Source organism: Simochromis diagramma, unplaced genomic scaffold (genome assembly GCF_900408965.1).
Source record: "Simochromis diagramma unplaced genomic scaffold, fSimDia1.1 OVJJ01000411.1, whole genome shotgun sequence".
Taxonomy (NCBI): domain Eukaryota; kingdom Metazoa; phylum Chordata; class Actinopteri; order Cichliformes; family Cichlidae; genus Simochromis; species Simochromis diagramma.
In genome coordinates, this window is record NW_024386735.1 from 864,435 (window position 1) to 881,374 (window position 16,940).

The window sequence follows — 16,940 nt, forward strand, 5'->3', positions numbered from 1 at the left end:
CCAGTCTGTCGCAGGGCCAACACACAGGGACAGACAACCATTCGCACTCACATTCATTCGCACATTCACACCTAGTGACAATTTGGATTATCCAATTAACCTATCCCCACAAGCTGCATGTCTTTGGACGGTGGGAGTAAGTCAGAGTACCCGGAGGGAACCCACGCAAACACGGGGAGAACATGCAAACACAGAAAGACCCCGGCCTGATGTTGGAATTGAACTCAGGACCTTCTTGCTGTGCGGCAACAGTGCTAACCACCGTGCCACCATGCTGCCAAGTAACCAGTGTGCAGATTTCTGCCTTCTTATTCAGTCCGACAGCTCTCAGACATCAAATTACGTTCAGGCTCAAGTTTAATTTATTCCCGTTTAATTTGCATACATGCTTTTTGCAAGGCATGGATTTTAATTTCTTCTTTCCCCCCCCCTCTACACTGATGCAAATTAAAAATTAAAGTTATACGAATCAATACAGCTGCTGTGATTATTAATGATTACCCTGAACTGTGAAGGCAAAAAGGAACCTCAACAACCTCTGCATATTTTAATTAATTGTTTTCCAGTCATCGACTGCTGTTATGATTTGATGACATTCACAGCATGTCAAAATCATCCAAAAAGGGACTCGTTTGTGTGCTTCAGCGCCTTCCAAACATCAGATTCTTGAATACTTTTCGTGTTAAAACTCACACTGAATAATGTGGGAGACCATGAGAGCGGCGCTCGTGTCGTTGCAGATCAGACGACCACAGGCCAGGTCGCGTTTAATCTGTAGAGCAAACAGATACCTGGAGGAAAAATAAACAAACAAACAAAAAAAAATAAATAGAGAGATTGTGGGGATGGAGGAAAAGGAAGATGAAAAACAGAAGTTTGGGGAAAGGTTACAGGGGTTAATGCACACTCCATAAACGCAGCAACTTACAATGTTAGAGCCAATCTCATAACCATTAAAGTGATGGCATTTAGAGAGAAACCCTGTGTATGCCCGCTGCTTTGCATCTACTGCCTTTAAACTGACCCTAATTGCGGGTTTTGTTAATCATTATACAGGCGGCTACTTACGCCATGATGAGGGCTTAATGAGAGTCACAGACACAAGCATGTGCACCCGTGTATGCACATGCTGCCGGGCTGTGATGTCACATTTTAATTAAGAAAGCCCAACAACGACAGTGGGAGGCTTAATAAAAGGAAAAAAGCCTGTAGGCAACATCACCCTGTAGGAGCACGCCAGAATTCAATGTAAACGGCATCACCGGAAAAAGTATTCAAGGACCGCATGTTCATCTCCCACAACATTTAAACCTGATTCGCTGCCTTTCTATTCACTGTATGTGGGCAAACAGTTGACTGCATTCAGAGTGAATCCATGTGAGAGTGTGATCAATGATCTGCGGCACCTTTTAATGTAAAATCCAATTCAACTGTTTTGCTGCGTGATTACCTCGCTAGCAAAGTTAATGAGGCTTTCAGTGCAGAATGTTATTACACAAGAAAGCTGCACTTATTTAGACTGAAAAACATCAGGTCAATCCAGCGGCCTTGACCATACTGGAGTAGCACTGTTATTGGGAGCAGGTCCCATTTATGATTTCAATTCAATTTTATTCTCACCCCCTGAAGAGAGAAGGTACATAATCAGATCACTTGTGATGGTAGGTACTAGTAACTACTGGATAAGTAAAAACTTTATACTACCCACAATTTTTCCATGGATTGTCTTCAAACTTCACAAGAATACACAAGGCTTCAGGGGTCATGATGACCAAGGTTGACTAAGCATTAGACCTTGACCTTTTTGTTAGCACCCAAGGTCAAAGCTTTTGTTGTTGTTGATATGCTCTCTCGAGTGCTCTGGTTTATACAGCACCAAAAACATAAATGTCACACAACCGGTTGGGGGTGAAGATTCAGTAATCAGCAGCTAATAGGAGGTTAACAGCTTGATATACACACAAGGAAGCCTTTCTTCCATCTGTGCTTACATTACTCATCAAAGGAAACACTGACAGCGGCAACACTGTGGGAGCCAAACAAAAGGGGAAAAGAAACAACTATGTGTCTACTTCGTCCACTGACACAATCAGAGATGATATGAGGTCAGTGGAATAATCTCTCCTACTTTTATCTACAGTGAGCTGGTGACAGGAATCAATAGTAAGATGTAGGATTTCACTACAGTGGGTATAACTGTAACTTTATTTCTACAGGTAACTTTAGTGCTTCCTGATTTGCCATCATCTCAAATTAACCCTCTCAGGCTCAAATTAAACTTTTTGTTGCTAATGCATAACCAAGTCCTGCAGTGGTACTTCTGAGTAAAAAAACCTCATAAAATATGTATGTGGGGTAATCAGGTTGTTAGTTTTTAACTGTTGCAAATCGGCAATGCCTGCCTCGAGAGGGTTGAGCCCAGCTGGGTGGCTGTAGGAGTGTCAGCACCATGGGAAAAATGTGGAAGGTCAGATAATTGTCCTATTTATGTTTTAGCCAAGTGACCGAGAATTTCTGCTGTAGCGTGTGTCCTAAATCAGCTCCGACAAACAGAAACAGTCCAGAAGGGTCCCGCTAGGCTCTGTCACACTAAACTAAACAAGAAGGTGGACTTGATGGTCTGCAGATAACGCTACACTTTTTAAACAAAGGACAGAGGGAATAGGTGGGAATCAGGACCAAAAAAAAGAGATCGGTTTTCCAGATAAAATGGATCTTCCAGGGTTAAACTATGAATAAAAGGCCAGAAGTGGTCAGACCATTCATCTTCTTTGACTTCCTTTCAGCTGGCTTGGAATACCAGAAGGTTTATTGAGCCTTGTTCCCAGATGACAAAAATATGTTTGGGTCCAGAAAAGACAAAACGGCTTATTTGATGTCAGGCATATAAATGTGTTATAAATGCTAAGGGTCTGACCAAAAACAACAACAGGCAGACAACAAGAAATATACAAGACTTCTGCCTCATGTTTGGATGCAGCTGTAAATCATAAATTGTCCTTAAAAATTCCTGGTGAAGGACTGAAATCACGCTGACCAGACAGGAAACCAAATGCTGAACAGCATGTCTTTTAATTTGGGAGCTTCTTCTTCAGATAGGTGTGGTTTCTGTGCGGGGAAGACCTACCGAGTCAGCTCCTCCATGAGCTGCGTGTGGTCAGGAGGGAAGAACTTCACCACAAAACGAAGGATGGTGTTTTTAGGCCCTGGAGGAGGGAAATAACGGGATGTGGTTAGGAAGAACGAGACAGAGTGGAGAGATGCAGAAAGGCTGCAGAGGAAATATCCGTTTACTACTATTAGTGGGAGTGTCTAATGTCTGAGTTAAGAAGAGTTTGGATTTGTGTTTTAGTTTGAAGCACAGAGGCGTTTGAAGGATGAAAGACGAGATGGGATCTGAGAGTGACTTACGTCTGATCTGCTTCAGTGTCGGCTTCAAAAGATCCAGCCACACCTGCGGGCATCAGGGAACAGCTTTACTTTCATTAGTGTCTTAAAGACGGATACCTGATTTTCATCTCTAGCTACAAAAATGATTCATTTTCAACTAATGTGCATGTTTGTTCCAGCTGTAAGAAAAGAGATCATTTCACTGGAAATATTAAAGACTTTAGTGAAACCTGAGGTCCTAACGTGTAGCAGACATCACCTGATAATTACTAACCTTTAAACTCCTGTATCTATTTATTTTATCTCATTTATTTTCCTTCAAACGGTTCAGTTCATGGGTCCACAGTTCATAATAATTCCCAAATCTGCTGGACACTTACTAAAAAGAGAGCTATTTTCAGCTATAATTTATTAATAGAAGGAAAAGCAGAATTTCTTTCAAAGAAAATACGTTAAAACTATTATATCAATTAAATTAATTAAAATAACATATATTCATTCTTCTCCTGTTTAAAAAAAAAAGCACTGCACATTTGCTTTGGACATTTTTTAATGTGCATTTACTAAATGACTGGTCCATGCTCATGCTACAGTAATGTTTGGTCTGTGACTTTAGTCCACTGTTAGGTGGCTGCCAGGCAACATGACATGTCATCATATATCATACATAATTCAAGGTTTGTGGAAATAATTGAGATGTTGCTGAAATGATATGATGCTTTTGCAAGGCACATACTCCTGAATCAGTGCTACAAATGCACAAACTTAGCAAAACATTGTCACCAAAGCATGATGCTAGGCAACATTCATTTTTTGTGGATATAACTTACATATCACTGTTGTGAAATTAAAATAATGTGATGCTTATCCAAGGTGTTACGGTGCCTAAATGCTACAAACGGGTCATCTTGACCTGCTCATAGGTGGTTACCAGGCAACAAGATTACGTTATTATGTAATGATATAGATAAGAACTTTCAGGGGTCTAAGATGTACCTGTGTGCCAGTTTTGGCTGCTCAACTCCCGATGGTGTAGGAGGAGCTCACAGATACTGGGTGAAACCAGTCTTTTATATTTCTATAACAAATGCCAAGAGAAAGGAAAGTGAAAATACCCAAAAAAAGTCCTTATTTGGGGTTTAGCAGTAGCTGAAGCTCAGAACTGTATTAGCACAAAAGATACCGTTGAATATGATGGCAGTGTTATGATGGCTACGTTGTAAGCAGATTCAGTGTGAATGTCTTTGATATATAGCGATGTTTCAATGCGGGCGATCTGCTTGACGGACAGCCTCATTTGTTATGTGCATGTGGGTCTGCTTTCTGAGTATTTGTCTTGACAAAGTTGTAATCATTTCTTCAGCATTACATCATTTGTTCCACTGATCCACTTCAAAACAACAGCTCTCATGCCCGAGGCACTGGTAAGCACAGCGACTGCCTGTGTTTAGATACATTAAAGAGCTTGTGTTCATGTGTTTCGACAGAATGGATCAGTCCATCTCTGAGTTACAGACTTACTGTTGTCTTGCAGCAAAATTCTTCTTTATTACAAGTTTTTTAAATTTAATTAATTGTATTAATAGAAAGTGAAGTAAACAAAAGGATTAAAACTATAGACAGCCCCAGTAATATACAGCAAGTCTACAAAACACTATACAGCGAGCTGCTGCTTTTTGGAGCATAGAAAACCTAAACCCAGGCTCATTTATATCTGAAACACTTCTCACACAAGAGTGGTTACAGAAAAAGAAAAATATTTTATTTATTTGTGAAGTTTCTCTCCCCTGCTCTCTGTTTCACCATGTCCTCAGCCTACCCACACACACACACACACACACACACACACACACACACACACACACACACCAGTGTGATAAAGCTTTCCCAAGTGTTTGTTAATATAAAAATGAAGAGCATGACTTTCTTCCACATTTGTCTTTGACAAACCAAAGAGCGCCAAGGGGGAAACACAGAATGCAAAGTTTGTTGCAGAGTTTCCCTAAGGCACCTCAAACACCTCTATTATATGACTGAGCACAACCTCAACCACACACGCTGTGTACCCATGTGATTAAAGCTAAAGTTAGCTTGTGGCAAGTGAGAAGGAAGTTTTAATTTGAGACATTTTCCTAGTTAGCATAGATAAAAAATGGTTTTAAACAACAGAAATGAGCTAAAAGTACTTAAAGGTACTCCATGGTGCAATATGTGTGCATCTTACTGTCATCTTCCGCTGGTCCTGGTACTCCAGTCCAAAATAGTCTCCCTCAACCAGGTTGAGATGGGCACAAACCAGGTCAAACAGCACTTTGCCTGGTGAACGTTGCTAGAAAAGAGAAAAAAAAAAAGATTCAAATAAAGGAAACTGAAGAACACAGCTGGCCAGAGGAGGAAAGTCAGGTGCATACATCAGGCGAGTGCTGATAATGGAATTGATTTTTCAACTTTAAAGTGCCTTAATATCAGAAGTCTCCACATTTATCTTTTATCTTTCAATAGAATATCTCGAAAGATTGTGAGTGGTTCCAGTTTTCTAAAACTTCTCATCTCACCAACAAACAGCCGACCTTTAACCTGATGTGAAGCCTCAGGCTGATGTCTAATGAACAGTTTGAGGTTGGAGATTAGCTGGAAGCATTGAGAAATAAGAAAAATGCCTCAGGAGAAGTGTGCAAGTGAGTAGCAACACAACACCATCAGCTTTGCTCTGTTTAATGATGAACTGGCAGAGGAGGGAAAGTACTGTTCAATTAGTTTGCTTCATCAGTAGTACAAGCCTCATGAATCTGAGATTCACTGGATTCCACCAAAAAACATGACAGCCAAACGTGAGGCTAAAATAGTCAGGCACGGAAACCCAAAATTAGCCCAGAATCATTTTCTCTATGCAGTTCACTACCCTGCCATTCTGCATAGCTGTTGAAAAGTTACAGCGTACTATTATGCATTCTTAAGTTGCTCTAGTTAGGTTAATATGCAGTTAGAAAGGCACACATTCCTTACTTTGACAGGCACACACACAACCAATGACACATATTCATCTAAATCATGAGAACTGCACTTTAAGTCAACACTTAATGCTTCACTAGAAGACAAAACATAGAGCGTGGATGCTCTTAAAATCAGGAGAAGGTATTGGGTATGCGTGTGTGTGTGTGTGTGTTTATGTCCATTTCTCTCTGCAATGATGGTTTGATCATTTTCCTACACCAGCAACAAATATTCCCAAGCAAATTAAAAGAAAAGAAAAAAAAAGGGAAGGACAAGAAGAAAAATCCAAAGTAAAAGAGCAAAATTGAAAAATGGGCTCAAAATTTATACCCAACACACTTTCAAAGTTTACTTAATTTCCTTCCATTAATTCAATTCAATTCAGCCTTATTTATAGAGCAAAAAATTACAAAAAAAAACAGTCGCCTCAAGGAGCTTTATAATGTAAGGTACAGACCCTTCAATAATACAAAGAAAACCCAGACAATCAAATGACCGTCAATGAGCACTTGGACACAATGGGAAGGAAAAACTCTCTTTTCACAGGAAGAAACCTCCAGCAGAACCAGGCTCCGGGAGGGGCGGGGCCATCTGCCACGACCACTATTAAGTGCTGAGCGCCTACATCATTTTGCAGTTAAAACATCATCCTGCAGCAACAACATCACAGTTTGTGGAGGAATTTCTATTTTTCTGTTTCAAATCTTTGAGATTCTGTCTTGTTAATGTGAATTAATTTGTTGCAACAGTTTGACCACTAAAACAGTTATTTGCTGTATTATTGCAAACAGATTGAATGATATTTCCAACTGAACCCAATTCAAGTGCAAACTGATTTCAAACTGACTCCATCTTTTTGCTGTTTTTCTACCAACTCGATGAACCAAAGTAGCTTTGAGGAAGGCAACTGCCTGAGCGATCGCAGACCTGATCCACATCTTGAACACAATCACAGTAATTTTGGCCTCCAACTACTGTTTTCTCTAGTGTTACCATAGCATAATGCATCAGACTGATCTAAATATGGTAGATGTACTGTCACTTATAAGAAACTCGTTAGACACATTTTACAATTTGCAGACTTGTATCCAAAAGAGTCACGCCTATAAAATTTAAACTCTGATTCCAATTTGGCTTTGACCTCGTATTACACATGTGCTGCTCTCTGTAGGACACTCAAAACACTTGTAAACTCATCTTCTACCAGGACATTTAAGCATTTACACATGACTTCCTTCTAAATACTGAATTGAGGGTGAGTGGGGGCTGAGTAATTAATACAATTTAGTTTGTTATGATTTTTGCTTCCAGCAATAACGGAAACAAGATAATACGGCTAAAAGGATGACTCTGCTGCATTCATTCAGTGGTTATGCAATGTTTTGTTTCTTTACAGCAGTGCACTTTTGTCCCTCTTTGAAAGCTGAAACTTCTTCACCGTTTAGTTCAGACTGAGCCAAGACATTCTGGGGAAAAAACAAAGCCTTTGATGAGCAGATTTATTTAAGGGCCCTAAAGCTCTAATCGTTGTAGGTGAACCAGTGGAAACCCTAGTCGTGCTCCCTGTGGCTCCTGTGGAGGTCATGTGAGGAAAGTGAGCCTGCTGCCACCTGGGCCTCCATCTGTGCCCTGCAGGTGCACTTGCAAGGTAAGCTTCAAGGTCAAAAACACTCCACCACCCATCTACATATTTGGTTTTTGATTGGTTGGAGTTTGGTCTAAAATTTAAATTTAGTGGTGGTACAAGGCACTTCAATAACAGAATGTTTCTAAAGTTGACTAATGATTAATCATCTAAAAATGAGCATGACCTCAATAATAAACAAAATAATCAGGATTAACATTTCTGGCACAATCAGTTTGTTGTGGTGGTGTTTTTAACCATTTAAATGCTTTTATTTATGTCAAGCATTTTTTTTCTTAGTGTTGTACTCTTTGGACCTCTGTACAGATAATGTGCGCTTACAAGGAGGACAAAGTATTAGAAGTAATAATCTTCCTGACACAGCAGAGGCTTTGTACTTTAAAAGTACATATAAACACATATATTATGCTGTAGGTGGAAAGGAAAATATAGAGGAGGAGTCAGAGCTCTGAAGGTCAATATGCGAGCCAAGTCTGTCAACATCTGGCTACCGCATGTGTCCGACCGGTCTGTGGGGACACACTGTAGTTACACCGAACATGTCGGTTCCAGACATGGACACAGTCTGCTGCTAGATATTGAGGACTTGTAGTGAATGTATGTATGTTTTCACAGAGAGAGTGACAGATGTCGCAGCTCATGGATTTCTGGAGTTTGGACAGGATTCAGGCATGTTCAGTGGTAATCTTGGTTTTAAAGGGGGGGTAGGGGGTGGACAAGTCTGGAGAGAAAAATCCACCCTCCTCTTTCTTTCTTCTCAACATGTAGCCAGATATATGTTTCTGTTCTTCACTCCTATGATTGATCTTAACCACTCAGCGCTGCCTGTTTGGTTTGTCTGCAGCAGCATTTGTGAAACAGCTATTTGCTTTTAATTTGACCATTTTCTCTTTTTTCTCTTGTGTTATTTTCTCTAATGCGCTCCGTTAACTAAAAACATCCATGGAATCTCCTGCACAAAATTTTAAAAATATGGGGTCCAGTTTTCTGCAGTGCAGAGCAATGTTGGGTTTGGAGGAGACGCAGGAGTTTTATTATGTGATCCAAGAAACACTCAGCACAGTGAACCACATACTGGTAAGTATGGAGTTGGAGATTTAGACTTAACCAAGGGTTTTGAACCTTTTGAAACAGGGTGCAGCCTCTCCTCTTAGGGCAAAACTATCCAAGTGAAATCAAGACTAAATTCCAAGTATGTTTTGGAAAGAAGCAATTTCCTCCAATATCAGCAAACTCCTCTCCAATAACTACTGTAAGCCAGTGTACATGCACTGGGGAGGCACTCCATATCTTATTCATGTAATACAACACACTGGAATGCAGATGGGAATGTCAGTGATCGAGCAGAGGTGAAATGCGTATATATCAATACCAGTTATAATAACAGGGCTCACATGTCTCTTCTTACATATCTTCAGTTTCAACAAAGCAGCGAGTTTCATTAACCAGTTTGTATTCTGTTTTCTGTCAAAACAGTTAGCCGGCACTCAAAAGAAATCCCCAATGTAACTTAAATGGTAAAAAAAAAGAGGAGCTGGAATTAAAAGGTGATAGCTAAAGCGCTGGGAATCGAGGAAAACAGGATGCCAAACCCGATAGGCGCGGTCAGACTCAGCTCTTTTTGGGCACTGAAGCAAACCTCTAAAAACAACATGCAGTAGCAGGCAAACTTCACTAAACCTGGTCCACGGAGTACTGAAAGAAGCCGGTTTCAGACTTCAAAGTTGTATGCAGAAGGGGGGAATGTTGAGAGCTCTGTTAAATCCAGTTCCAAGGTTATCAAGAATTTCTTGTCTTGTTTACTGTAGATTTTCATGGTGTTTCACTTTCATTCACTTGTTTCAGATGTAGGAAGCAAAAGCGGAAAGTGGGATAAAGCAAAACAAAACTCTGAGGGAATCAACTGTCAGTGTGAAGCCTGACAAAGGCACTGCTGCATTTTCATGAGATCAAATGGTTTTTAAAAGACGAATATAGCCACTGATTTGATGATTGCAGCCATCTTGGCCTTTCTGAAACTGGATGTGACCACCATATTTGTACACAAGGGGAGTTTCAAAGTTTGCAAAACTAGCCAACTTTGATAACAAGGTGCATCTGTACTTCACTGTGTTTATGTTTCTCATGTGACTCAAGAGTTTTTCGCCACATTGACCGTAGCACCACCACCGGTTGCTATGGAAAAATTGTATAAAAAGTGTATTCCCTGACTTGTCGGTAGTGACTCTTGGAGGTGGTTTCTGGCCATCGCTGGGTCAAACAGATTTCAAAGAAGGTGCTGCACCAAAATTCTTTTAATTATCACTATGGTTGCTGGTGGATTGTCACAGTTGCCTACAGTTTATCATGTTTCATGTCTTTTGAAAAAAATTGGCTACAGAGCAGAGGTATAACTTTGAAGGCAACCCCAGCTCAGAAAGTTGTTTGGAGACAAGTCCGTCACTAGGATTCAAATTATGACCACAGCAATACTCTAACAACCAAAGCGACCACAAGGAGGTTTTTGCCAACTGGCTGGTGAATTTTCTCAAGTGATGGGTGGTTCCCAGCAGGTCTGTAGGCCTGTGTGACGGAGGCTTTAGCAATCATTTTCCTTACAGTTGCCATCGGCCTCATGGAACCACTCACAGCAGGTTGGAACATTAATTTTTCCCTCATTTAGGTGGTTGCCAGTTACTGGAGCCTTATTCAAGTAATCCTCCCCTGTCCCCATGATTGTTACATGTCCAAAATGGTGTATAGGTTATAGACATGTGGTTAATGGTCACATGTCTACAAAACCTCAATATTAAATTGGATGTTAATTTTGGCTAGCAAAACGAAACAGACTTAAAACAATATAAACGCATCCACAGAGAAACCGAACTTGGATTGGGCTTTAGTACAACTAAACACTGAACGTGACAAAAAATTATGTTAGTCAGTGTGGTTACTGTTTTACTGCATACAACTTTAACAGCCAAGTTAAAAACAAAACACAAAAACCAGAATCCCTGAGAGTCCCAATTTCTTTTGCACCAGGCTGTAAACATGTTTATTTCTGCTCTAAAGCTGAGACTAAAAATTGTAGTCCGTGAGGCTTGACTTTTCCAAGAGGTCTAAAGTGTGCTGCTTTTTTCAAGGCAAATCTTCTGTTTAAAAATAATATCCATAAATACAGGAAAAGGAGAAACTCTAGATTAAACAGTCAAAACACCATAAAAGCTTCAGCTAGTGTTAAATGATAAATTCTAGCATTACATCCCATTTTAGTATTAAAATTTTACTCTTAGTTCTTGGAATTACTAAAATAATCCAAGTTCTCTAAAGAGGCTTCAACTCTAGAAAGTGGTACTTAAAAATTGAATAGTACAGCCAGTTCTCATGACCTCCTCTGATCTTGGCAACAGTCTCAGCAGAGGAAATGGTCATCCAGCTGAGGTCAAACATACAGCAAGAGAAGAGAAATAGGCTTTGTGTCATACAAAGCAATGTACTGAGATAGTGAGGATGATAACGACAGAGGACCTCAAGGCAAATCAAGTTCGTAGTTTGTTTCTTTTTTCTTTTATAATTTTTTTTTTCTCTTTTGGTCGGGGTCTAAAAATAAGTATGTTGAAATCATCCAACTGAAGAGAGCAGACTGGCCACTGCAGAGCTCAGACTGAGATCCTTTCACTTCAAATCACAATCAGTTCATTCAGCTTCTCCCATCAATGGGGCGTTCTCTGTCTGCCAGAAACACACAAAGAAGCACATTTTTATCATACTTTATGCTGGGCTATAATTTTGCTCTGATCCATCAGACAATCAGATACACAATGATGTAAACCCAGAAATATGTGATGCATTAATGAATATAAATATCCTCCAACTCCAGACACCAAAAATCAACCTGTGGAGGCCAGTGTCATGTTGCTTAAGGTTTTTTTTTTTTTTTTTTTTTTTTTTTTTTTAACTCAGCTCTCTTGTAGGGCCATACATCAACATGGCTTTTCTCATTTAAGATAATTAGAGGTCCAGCAGCGTGCTCCACCAACCTAAGTGCCCATCCACCAGTACACTGTGCTGGATTCTAGCTTCAAGTCTGACGGGTATCATTCAACCATCCAAGCAAAAAGAAAATAAAATGCTTAAAAAAAGAATCTCAAGAAGTCATTACAATAGCTCTCTAATGTTTGCTATGCACCTTCTTGCTGTGTTAAAATGTAGCTAATGAGGGGAGAAAAAATTTAATTATGCGAAGCAAAAAAAAAAAAAAAAAAAGAAAGAAAAAGATTTTCCATCAAGTGTGTGTCACGAGAAAAGGTCAATGAAACACAGAGGCCTGTCTGCAGCTGTGTGCCGACTGCTTCCTCTTTCTGTTTACCTTTCTTTAGATGACTCAGGCTCTTTTTTTGTGCAGCAAACTACACACAAATTATAGAGCCGCCCCTTAGAAAATATAAAAAATAAAAGATGTGTGTTAGGGGGTTGCGTGTCACACCCGAGCATAAAAATATCCATTATGGTCTGCTTGCAGGATGATTGTGATGAATCCCATTCAGTGAAGGAGTATAAACAAGGCTAGAGTCAGCAAGAAGTACCTGAAACCCAAAGGCAGGCACTTACAACTTGGTAGTTTGAACTTTAAAAAAGTTGCTTGGACTTGGAACTTATTTCTGTGTCTTTTGGATTTCCTCTGGAGTCGCTCCAGCGCCTCTCTAGTGTCCAGACTTCAGTTAGGCTCTCTGCCTATCAGGAACACTTGCCAATAAGCAGGCCTGTCTGTGCGCCTTCCAGCCAAAAAGACACCCTCACTGTAACCCAGCAAAGTCATCAGCCAGCTAAAATGCACTTCCTCTCCCACTCCCTCGCTGCATTTAAACCAAGACTCCTCTCATGCCACAAGGTCAGAGTCTGGCTAAACTGGGCTGTGGTATATCAAAGTAATTGCTCGCTTTTCTCCTATCCAGTCGTCCTTTAGCCCCTTGAGGCCAATAGCTGAGAAGACCTCTATACATTTCGCCAGATTTTTTTTCTGTGCAATTTTACTCTCCTTTTATTTTTACTGTCTCTCCTTGGCTGAAGCTCTCTTTGTGTTAGAGGTTAAAAGTTAATAAGAAAGCATAAATTATTGTTCCCTGGAGCAAGTCAAAGAACAAAGAAAGGATGCAGATCACTAAATTAGCCAAGCAAACAAACAACCAAACCCCAAACAACTCAATTTAACAACTCCAGCCAGTTACCAATAACCAAGGGCTTAAAATATGACTTTAGCTAACTGTCCAATGCGTATCTCTCTGCCCGATCCTCTAAAATCTAAAGTTAGCCTTTCATTTACAATAAAGAAAGTCTATGAGACATTAAACCAGCTGATTTTATTATTTATCGTCCAGTTTTCCCTTCACTCTCTCTTTCAGCTTTTTTTCTCCCCAAAATACCCTGCAACACACGGCCAAGGCAAATATTCTGACCATCTGCCATGGCGTGCTGAGGGTTTACAGAGAATCCCACAGCGCCACGGATGCAAATGACCTATGAAACCTAGGGGGGAAAAAAAAGAAAGAAACAATGTATGGACACAGGTTTTGTTTGGCTGTGATAAATTGTAATGTCTGCAGAACAACTGCTTTACTTAGAAGGTTTAAATTTACACTTGCCAAGGGAATTTATAGCATTTTATAACTCATTTTATAACTTTCCGGAAATTAAAAATGAAGATTTCCCATTATCCAGGTCATAATTGCACATATGCACGAAACTAATGAAAAAGTCTCAGGGCAAACTGTCATAAATTACGGGAATGTTTGAAAGTTCCTCTTCTATGTAGTCTTAGTCTGGTCTGAAGCAGTCTGACTAATGTTAACAGGGATGAAAACCAGATGGGTGAGAGTGATGATAAGAGCTTTGCAGGGGGAAAGACCAGGAAGAAAAAAAGAAAAAACAAAACAAAACACACCTCAAAGCTGTTCAGTTTCTTCCTTCAGGCCCCTGCTATGAATTACCAGCAGGGATCTATCTAGCTATGTGCTTTTAAAGGTAAACGAGAAAAACCGTGCTCGTACTCGTGTGAAATTTACTCTAAAAGCAGCTTTTTTAGGGAAAAGAAAAGAAAATGACAGAGGGAGGGGAAAAAAAGGACAAATCCCATAGAGAGTGCGAGAGAATTACCTGAACCTCAACTAACATTCCTTTCTGGCTCAGAGTACAAATACCATGCAGATATTTGAGCAATGATCTGTGTATGTTTTTTTATTTTTCTTCATGGTGTTATCATGAAACTCCAGAGGCTTCGTACCAGAGAGCATGCTGCTCACTGCACATCAGTGGACCAAAAAGAAAGAAAGAAACAACAGAGAACAGAGATCGAGTTACAGCAACATGCAGCACAGCACATGCACAGAAATTACTCCAATGCTCAAGGGAAGTTTGAATCCAAAAGTGTTTATTTGCACACTGTCTTTCTCTACCAGTATGCATGCCAGCATTTTGTCCAACCCATCCCCCGACCAGCTATTGGGACCATTACAAATGAGACTGGGTTTGTTCCCCAAGGCTCCAGATAATGTAATGTTTAGTGGCCTGTGCACATTTTGGGAAGGGACAAAGAATAGGGTTCCAATAATTACATAGTTACACGAGTTGTCATACTGCCCACCGCCCTTTTTGTGTCCATTTACTTCACACAATGTGCCAACATATTGGGTATTCTTTACTACAGCTCAGAGAGTAAAAGTTGTGCGTTTATGACAAGTTACTGTCATTGATGCAGTCTGATAGTGAATAAGGCAATGACAGGGAGGTTTTGGGAGCAACCAGTATTTGCCTGTGGCAGTCAGCAACTTCCAGGAAGCACTCTCATACCAGTCAGGGGATACATATTTTTGCTTAATGATCAGAGGTTGGTCACATAGGAAGTTCTGGGACCATCGGGAGGCTTGAATCAAGAACCTGATGCTCTGAGGCTTGGTGCTCACCATTAAGCAGGAATAACAATTGAAGATGCAAGGGTGGAGGTGTAAAAGAAAGTGTTATATGCTGTGTTTTTCTAGTCTTCCTGAGCATGTCCTTCTTGCAAATTGCAAATTGAAGCACAAATTGATAAGGTGGTATGACAAGGTTGATCCAACCTTGCAAAGTGAAATGATGTAGTTCCTTGACAAAAACCACAGGTTTTTTTTTCCTACTTAGAGTTTTCTCTTATAATTTTAGCACATTCAATTTATTTTTAAGCTTAGAAATTCTGATTTTATTCCCTCAGAATGTTCCTGGAACCATAATTTTTTATTTTATCTTCAATGACACAGATGTGTAATATAGTGCACAGGCTTGGTAGTCAATTTTTAACATGATGCACTAAAGCTCTTGCTACACTGCTATGCCTAAAGTAAATCTCCCTTTTAGCTACACCTGGAAGGTACTCAGTTTAATTTTTCAGTTGCATGGCAGGTATCAGCATTTAGTTTCCATATATCATATTTCACATCCAGTTGTGCACAGTCTCTGCCCACAGCACACGATCAGTAGCTCAACCTACTGGAAAGATGTCACAGCCAGTGCTTCATCATGGCCAGAAGGGAAAGGACTCTGGTTCCACACACACACACACACACACATTAAACAGCATGTTGCTGAATACCTGCCTGCATTGTCACTAGTAACAATAATGCACTGCGGGTAATTAAACTGGCAACAACCCTGCTGAGGGGTTGATGAAAATGCCTACAGGGCTACTAGGAAGACATGGCTTTGTCTCTTTATGCACTATTAATGTTTGTGTGTGTGTGTGTTTTGAGGATCACAACACACTTAAGGCAGACAATTAAATTGAACAGCAGAGGGAAATAACATGCACAATGCTGTACCATTAAGAAAAAGCAATTAGTTTCTTGCGTAGTATGGCAGTTGGTTCATTTGTGTTACGCCTTGTGCAATAATGAGGTCTTTAAATCTTGCAATGGGGCTGCTTCTTAAAATCCTCCGGAGCACCACAAAGAAACTCAATGATAACATAGAAACAAGCTAACTAACATTACTGTGTTTTTATTCAAAGAGTCCCATAGTCATAACACAATTTAATTGGAAAGAGCAGTTATGATACAGATATTGGCCTGGAAAATGATGCTATTTGCAAATGTGTATTAGTCAGTCCTCATACACTCCAATTGTAGAGTGGAAGTAAGCAGGTTTACAGCCTGTGTCCCTCATACAAGAAATTTGATATAACTAGCCTGTTATATGAGTGGTTGTGGCGAAGTGAATAGACTTCTCGACCATGTTTGTGTTGTTATGCAAAGTGTTCTAACAGACAACCCAAGAAGCACAAACTTATTTTTTTTGGTAAATGTAAATCAGTCAATGGAAATTAGCACTTCTGTGTCTGAGGGTATTGTTCTCAGAGTGAAATGGGCAGAGTCCACTACTGGGTTGAGAACGACTTGCTGCCCCCAGTGGAGGAGTTTAAGTATGTTGCTGTCTTGTTCACATGTCAGGGGAGGGTGAAACACCTGTAGTAATGCTGACATTTTTCCCCACAACATACCAGAACATTGAGTTGAGTGTAAAAGTAAACATGTTGATTTACTAGTTGGTCTACTTTGCTACCATCTGCTGTGGCTACCAGCTCAGTCATTTGGGAGGGGCTCAGAGTAAAGCTGCTGGTCCGCTACACTGAAAGGAGCTAATGGAGGCTTTATGATATTTTAGCAAAGAAACTCAGAGATATACAGATATACAAAGGGGAGATGTTGCAACTGTTTGAAAACTTTGTGGAAAAAAAAAACCAAAACAACCCAAAAACCCCACTTTTGACCTCCTACGTGAGGCGTTTCAGACTGGGAGGAGGCCCTGGGGTAGACTGAAGAATAGCTGGAGAGATCAAATCTTTTGCCTGGCTTGGGAACACTTCAGTCATCCCAGAAGTGGTGGATGAGGTGGATGGGTAGAGGCA

General features: G+C 40.2%; 1 protein-coding gene across 6 annotated transcripts in view; it reads right to left on the reverse strand.

The window, feature by feature from the left end:
• Positions 1 to 16,940, reverse strand: part of LOC120734676 (FERM, ARHGEF and pleckstrin domain-containing protein 1-like) — a 67,427-nt gene that overhangs the window by 26,664 nt on the left and 23,823 nt on the right. For all 6 annotated transcript variants that reach the window (XM_040033868.1, XM_040033794.1, XM_040033667.1 and 3 more), the window contains 4 exons: positions 5,615 to 5,719; positions 3,412 to 3,454; positions 3,128 to 3,206; positions 694 to 791 (listed from right to left, as the gene is read on the reverse strand). In XM_040033868.1, the coding sequence (XP_039889802.1) occupies positions 694 to 791; positions 3,128 to 3,206; positions 3,412 to 3,454; positions 5,615 to 5,719 (325 nt within the window). The remainder of the gene's footprint in view (positions 1 to 693; positions 792 to 3,127; positions 3,207 to 3,411; positions 3,455 to 5,614; positions 5,720 to 16,940) is intronic.